Raw genomic sequence first — 7,629 nt, 5'->3', positions numbered from 1 at the left:
TCAACATTTAATTTTTTCTATTATTATATTTAGATTGAAAGAATGTTTTTTTCACTTAGAGCTGATCCACCCTTCATTCCCCTTATTTTCTCTTGTTTTTCTTCTGGTTTATGCCTTTCTTTTTTTTCTTTCTTACTTTTAGACAGCTTGCCACACCGTTGCCGCAAGATGTTTTTCTTGCTTCTATATTTTTTATTCTTTTCTATACTGAGAAAATGAATCACTATATTACTGTTTTGAGAGATTACAGTTTGTAAATTAAAAGCATATTATGTACTGTAATTTATCCTTGAAAGTTTGACTGTACTATTGTATTTTGATTTGCTCCATAAAGAGTTTATAAAAAAAACAAAAACACATCAGGTTATAATGTACTTTATTGTGCATGTAGCAAACTGTAATAGGAGAAATGCTTATTGGTATTGGTATTTTTTGGTTGCAATTCTGACACTAGTCTAAAAACTAAGCTAGCTCTAGCTGACGACTTTTCAGGGGTGAAAGATTGCGATTGGTGGTACGGTTGAAGCTGTCCACGCTTGCAACACACTTCTCAGAGGGCAGGATGAGTTTTCGTCGGGTGTCCATACATCTGTTGTCCAAACTAAGAGAGTTTTCCTTACACTTGATATCCATTTGTATACGAGCAAGATGTTTGTAGAGAGCATCCAGGGCATCCCTGCATAAATAGGGGAAAAACCTCTCTTATCTTTAGCTGTAACATAACAAATGCCTTTGCACTACACACAAGTAGCTGTTATTTGGAACTGTGCTGAGGTCAACACTGCATATTGTACAAACAAACTAGAATCTACTAAGGTTTTATAAAATATCAGTTATCTACAAACTGTTCCCCCTTCAAATTAGCTTGTTTTTGGCTATAAGAGATTAGGCCTCTTTCAATGCCAGGAATAGGTTGATAACGTTAAATAGGTTTATTGTTAAGACTTAAATGGTGATTAATATTGGGTCCTAATTCAGGGGTGTAACTAGGTATTTGATGGCCCCATAGCAAAAGTTTGTAAGGGCCCCTATGGACCACCCTATGATGAAAAGTGTATATAAGACATGTAACTTTGACAAGGCAGATGGCCCCCTCCGCTCTGGGCAAGTTTATATTGGGACTTTTATACATCTGTGGAATTATCGCTTACTAAACCTTCAAAGTTTCATTATTCAATATGTATGCTGTCTAATTTATAAGAATAGCTGCTACCAACATTTATCAAAACGGAATTATACTAACTTTAGAGCACTGTCCTTACTGCTATCAGCACAAGCTGCATTTATGCTAATTATCACAAAACTGCTTGCTTGATTGATTGATTTATTGATTTGATTAGTTTCATCTTGTTCTTCAGTTTGTAGCCACATAATATGGACTATAGATGCCGATGCTTTGCAGGAACTTACTACGGTCTTATGTATATATTTGCTTAATTGTAATATATTTTATTTTCTATTTCTTAGGTGTATGTAATTTTGGATGTATTATCAAATATTATTAATATTTTTGAAGCCTCTTTGATTTCATGGAAATAAGCAAACATTCTAGTTGTTATATATAACATTGCACTTTAGGACAGTGATTATTTTCTTGATTCTTTTTACAATTCTTTGTGGCATTTGCATATGGCTTATTATCAGGTGTAAGATTTTTACTCATCAAACTAGCGCCAGGATATTAGTGGTTCTGTGGTCACACTTTCACTACCTTTTCTGTCACCGTGGGCAATAATGGCCTACATACTGGAGCAGGATGGTGCAAATGGGGTCTTAAAAAACATTGGCTGTGCTATGTATGTGGGTTAGGCCTATGTTTCCAAAGACAGCTTTAGTGATCCAACACTACAAACTTACTGTGACTGAGACAATTTTTGCTTGAGAGCAGCGATGGTGCCCTCTAGCTGATGAACCTCATCCGTCAATCCATACTGCACCTTGGGACAAAAGAAGATAATGTTCAGTTCAGTGCTTGTACATTAGCAAAACTAAAGGTCAGAAATATGCAACCTGTGGGTCGGGACACCAGCTGGGACCCCAGAATTCTTTCCTCCGAGGTCCTCTAATTGTCAGGTATACAATACATGAGAAGCAGCTCTTCGTGTTCCAGAAAAATGGTACACTGTTATTCTATGTCCCAGAGCAACGGCACAGTAATATGCGTGGCCCCAACTAAGAAATAAGGGTTGAGCAGTATTGCTGTAAATGACAGTATCCCTACAATATGATAGTAGCAGTTACATAGGTAAATAGTGATATCATTACTCACTGTAATCAGAGGGGTATCACCTTACCTGGTCCCTACAAAGATCAACATTTGGTCTGTATGTACGGGTCTCAAGCCGTGTGTGAGCCAGTTTTAGATCACCACTCTTATTTCTCAGATCTTCCTCCAAGCGTCTTATATCTCCTTCTAGTTCCTCTATCTCCTCTTTAGTCTGGAAAAAGACATTCTTCACTTAATATATAGGCTTTGCAGGACAGGCTACATCCATTTCTTGCTGTCACCAACCAAGCCATTCTGGCCACACGCACTGTGATATTAGGTAAATGGCTCAATATCACAGGATGTGGAGCCCCAAAATGAGCCCAATACCAGATATTAATTGATCAAAACAAATTCATAATGATCAATCATCTTGGTAAATGAGGCTAGAAGGCAGCGATGGCTTATGAAAGAATATATAACTGCAACTATTCAGTGAGCTCCAGTATAGAACCCGGCGCTTGCAGGGCAATCACAGACATATAAATGGGATGCGGCCAATTGACCGATGGCCAGGATGCCGACTGCCGTGAACCCGGCACTGGAATCCCGATCAGCTGGAGATGCCGACTCCGGAATACCAAAAGCCGGCATCCAGAACGTAAGGACAACGGGGCCGGGTAGCTGTTAGCATGTGGGGCAGGGAGGTTTGTTCACCCGGGGGGGGCTTAGGCTTAGGATGAGGGAGGGGAGAGGTTAGGGCTAGGCTACAGACTGGGGGGGTTAGGATGCGGAAAGGGGGGGTTAGGGTTAGGCACCACCGAGGGGAGTTTAGGGTTAGGCACTCCCTGGGTAGGTTAGGGATAGGCACCCCAATGGAGGGTTAGGGTTTTTAGAGAGGATTAGGGTACTTACCAGCCGTAGTCTGAATTCTGAACAGTGGGCTTCCAGTGCTTTTCAGCTGCCGTCATATAATACCCAACCCATATAAATACAAGTATATATTAAAATATAAATACCAATTTTCAGCAATGCCGCTGGACTGTATGTCGGTTGCAATTCTGACACTAGTCTAAAAACAGAAACTATATAGATAGGAGACCGCGCTGATGGTGATATTTAGGTATAATTAATTATATTCTCATGCTTGATTGATCCCAATGAATAGGCTTCTCTAAATCACATATACACATTTATTAAAAAACATACCTATTAATCACATACACATAGATCAAATGGACCTGACCGTCCATAGGGTATAGTATTAAAATGTATCCAGCACACTGCTACATATAAAGATCCTTCTAGTGGATTGCTTATATGCACGCAATCGGCCGATTTCGCACTGCGCATGCGTACACATCACAGTGCAAGTGCTCGAAACCAGACGCTGCGATCAGAACTTAAATCACAGTGGCGACGCAGACCCATTGCAGAGTGATTGACAGGAAGTGCAGTTTGTGGGTGGTGACGGGGGGGGGTTTGGGCGAACGAAGGCGTGCCAGTGCGTTTCAACAGTGTTGCATGGGCGTGCATAAATTAGCCACTGCAATACCAGATGCAGCCTGAGGTCTCATAGCATGCTCTGAGGTAAGAAGTTCCTGAGTGGGGTCTGACCTGCCTTTACTGTGCGTATGGGTCCGATGTTATGATTATTTCGCTATGTTGTCAAACTGTACGGATCTTAGTAAGGGGAAGTGGGCGCCCTTATGTTAGGCTGCGATCGCAATTGCGTGTGTATAAGCAGAATAGTGATCCTTACTGAATCAGGCCCTCAGTCCATATAAAAGTAACAGGAGCCGGATTGGTTAACCCTTTGAATGCTTTTTGCTCCTCTCCTGGAGCTTTTTCAAGAGCTCTTCAAATAACTGATTGGAGAACCGGTGCACTACAGGTACCATACTACCACCGGAACGGTTACCATGCTGGACAAGCCTGGGTTACGATTCCCAATAAAGTGGAATATAATTTTTTTTTGGAGAAAATATTAGCCAGTTAAATGGTTAATAACAATTCCCTGTTAAACGTTTTGCAGCTGTTCAATGCAAGGTAGACATTTTATTCTCAGAAAGTAGCTGCACTGCATCCATCTGCTGCTCAGCACAGAGGAGTATTTTGTAATATTTGTGGTTTATATTTTGTTTATGTAATCAAATTATGAAATAATAAAAATGGCCGGGCTTACATTTTTCTCTTGCCACTTGAGTTCATTGTGAGCTTTCTCAAACTCGTGCATCCTCTTCCTGAAGACAAACTCTACAGCCACTCTCTGGGCTTCCAGCTCATTATTAGTCTGTTAGTGAGGAAAAGAACAACTCTTGTGATGTAAGTCTCGTATAATGATATACACTCTCCCTTACCCTTCCTATAAAAGAGTTCAAGCAATAATAAATTATTTAGCTTCCATTCTAATCGCTTCTATATGATTCATGCATCCAGTGTACAATATATATTCTAAATAATATACACAATATTTTATAGTGTTATTTTTCACATAGCACATGGCAGTGATCACACTTGGCTATAAATGGTTCCCTCACTAGGTATGTACACCGGAAGCCTCTCATCAAATGGTGGACGGGCTTCGAATGTTGTGATGTAATGGTATTTAACCATCGCATCAAAAGCATTCAATGGTAAATGATTATCCGTCATGTCATGTCACTGGAGGAGGTGGAGCAGAGTATAGCAACAGGACTCAGGTTAACTGACTGACGACTCTGCTGCAGTACTTGCAAGCTCCATCTCTATCAGAATACCATTTGATGGTGGCAAACATCGAGATGCCACCATCGAATGGTAAAACCATCACCATCTTCAGATAAACATTGATGGCTTGTAAACATCAACCATCGATGACCATCCCCCATACTAAATACCTCTGTGTCATCCTGTTAAATGTGTAGGTGTACATGTTTTTGTTCCCCGTCTTAGCCCCTGAAATCATGATAATGCAGGTAGTGGTCTCAGTCATACAATGACTGTTACCACTACTTGGAGACCCTTGGAGTGGTAGTGCATGACACAGGCTTGGTAGGCCTCAGTGTTTGTGTATTCAGGTAGTTTGTTTATGTCACCCAGTATTTGTTTCAATCTTAATACTTGGGGATCTATGTGTGAAGCAGTGATAACTAGTTTTTTCTCTAAGGAAGGACTTATCACTCCTTCCTCCTATTTATCAAGAGAGCTACCACAGTGAAATCACAGAATTCTGCAGACCCTCTAGTTTTGCTCGTTACTGTAGTCTCTGCTATGGGGACTGTGAAGAAGCATTATTTATCTAGAGAGGAAAGACTGCACTGATGATCTGGGACAATCCAAACCTCTTGTCTATGTAAGAATACCACTAGCAATATGAAGAATAGGGAAACACCTGCAAACTTGGATACTGCTATAGTTGTTGGGAACTTTTAATTTATAAAGTTTATTATTTTAGCTTCGTCCTGTATACTGTATATTAACATATATCTGTATATTTTAAATACTTTGTTTTCCTTTAAGAAAATGAAATCATGTTGCTCTTTAATTGAAACATTTTGGGCCTGGGGCAGAGTGAAATGGTAATCTGCCACTGATGCAACTGCATTGTGAGGATAAAAATATATTTATCTGTATGCAGAGTTGAATGCATCTTGCAGTGCGCCCGCCTATCTCTTGTTATCATCGCCAATGCACAACTGCACCAGCCTATGCTTTGTGCCTGCAGTTGCATTGACGCACCCGCAGAGCTTTGCTTGCTTGAGAACAATCCATTACTGCCCAGTTTACCCTCTTCACTTGTAAGTGAAACGTGGGTACGACTGCACTGCCTGTACTCATGTATGCTATATTCAGGACCAGACACACAAGATATGCTCAGCCAACATGTGTATGTTCCACTCTCCATCACACCCATTGGTTTATATGTACCTAGTCACTCTAGTAACTCTTCTGAATTAATTCACAGCCTGGTACAATCAGTTCTGAGAACATTACTGCATAAACGTTTAACTATAAGCAATTCAATTGCCTGTGGTTTAGGTCTATTGTCTGTTACAAACGTTTCATTATTCTAGTGATCATAGGTGTTCCGGCCTTACACTTATGAGGATTACTTGACCTATACTATATGTATTTTCTAAAATGACTTGCATGAGTTAAATATTATTCTACTGCCATCCGATGGCTGTTTTTGCCTTGTTTTAATGATCATGCTGTATGAATGAGGCAGGGCTACTGGGTTACACTGTAAAGGTGCATACACACACAACGATTTTTTGAACGATTATCGTTAACGATATTGTTTATCGTTCAATCGTTGAAAAAATCGTTCACTTTCTGAGTGAAAACAATGAACGATTATCGTTCATGCGCGTTCACGTTTGTAGTTCAGTCAGACTGGCCAACTCAACGATTTTCATTAAGTTAATATGCAAAAATAGTTTGTAGTTAAAAAAAAATCGTTCATTACATTTGGTAAATGAACGATTTTAGTAAACGATTTTCGTTCATTTTTTCAAGGGAAAAATGAACGAAAATAGTTTACTAAAATCGTTCATTTACTAAATCGTTGTGTGTATGCAGCTTTAGTGATGAGATGATTACATAAATACATTTTAGCCAATTTATAAAATAAACTTTTTATTTTTGGGTCCTGTTTCTATTCTCCTTGCAGTCAGATTATGATTCATAATTATAAAGGCACATCCAACACAGTCACTAGGAAACTACTAAGAGTTTAGTATGGTGTCACTTTCAAGAATCTTATCATTAGTATAGAAATATAACTACACTGTGGCAAATGTGGCTTACAGGTATAGGTATAACATATCAGAAATGTGCAAAATCTCTTTTAGACCATAGTGGGACCATGGCAAGTTATTAGTGGACATGGGCTAATGTGTGCTAACGAGTCCATGGGGCCCAACACCCTGCACCCATAGTCTATATATATACCTCAGTAGACTCTGGCAAAGGGTCAGTGTCTACTCAGCTCATGTGTCGGCGAGAGAGGGGGAGCCAACACATGCCCCTCCTCTCTTAAGCTGGCCATACAGCAGCCCAAATTTCCTCCAACATTCCAACTACTTGGTTGGTTGGAATGAAAATCCGGTAAGTATGGGAGCAAAGGACGATCAGCCATTTGCTCCCAAACACCAGAAAACATGAAAAAGGTCTTTCAGGCAAGTTGGTTAAATCTGTTTAATTTTAAAAAACTTGTCAGAACAACAGCTTTCATCCGTTCTCCGATGTTTGGGAGCAAATGGCTGATTGTCATCTGCTCCCATGAATTACTGGATTTTCATCCCAACCCATCCCAACTAGTTGGATGGTTGGAGGAAAGCTGGTCTGGTGTATGACCAGCTTTAGACCACCCCTGTGAGCTCTCACACCCATTAGGAGTCATCTACTAAGAGCAAAGCATAGGCATCTTTTGAGCATGT

The 7,629-nt window shown here is 40.0% G+C and overlaps 1 protein-coding gene across 3 annotated transcripts in view; it reads right to left on the bottom strand.

The window, feature by feature from the left end:
- Nucleotides 1-366: 366 nt before the first annotated feature.
- Nucleotides 367-7,629, bottom strand: part of TEKT2 (tektin 2) — a 34,090-nt gene continuing 26,827 nt past the window's right edge. For all 3 annotated transcript variants that reach the window (XM_088460331.1, XM_088460316.1, XM_088460324.1), the window contains exons 7-10: nt 4,392-4,499; nt 2,295-2,438; nt 1,858-1,937; nt 367-676 (exon numbers count right to left, since the gene is read on the bottom strand). In XM_088460331.1, the coding sequence (XP_088316457.1) occupies nt 463-676; nt 1,858-1,937; nt 2,295-2,438; nt 4,392-4,499 (546 nt within the window). In that variant the 3' untranslated portion in view covers nt 367-462. The remainder of the gene's footprint in view (nt 677-1,857; nt 1,938-2,294; nt 2,439-4,391; nt 4,500-7,629) is intronic.

The sequence above is a fragment of the Taudactylus pleione genome, unplaced genomic scaffold, assembly GCF_031769625.1.
Source record: "Taudactylus pleione unplaced genomic scaffold, aTauple2 ptg000007l, whole genome shotgun sequence".
NCBI lineage: Eukaryota > Metazoa > Chordata > Amphibia > Anura > Myobatrachidae > Taudactylus > Taudactylus pleione.
This window is presented reverse-complemented; position numbering and strand designations above follow the sequence as displayed.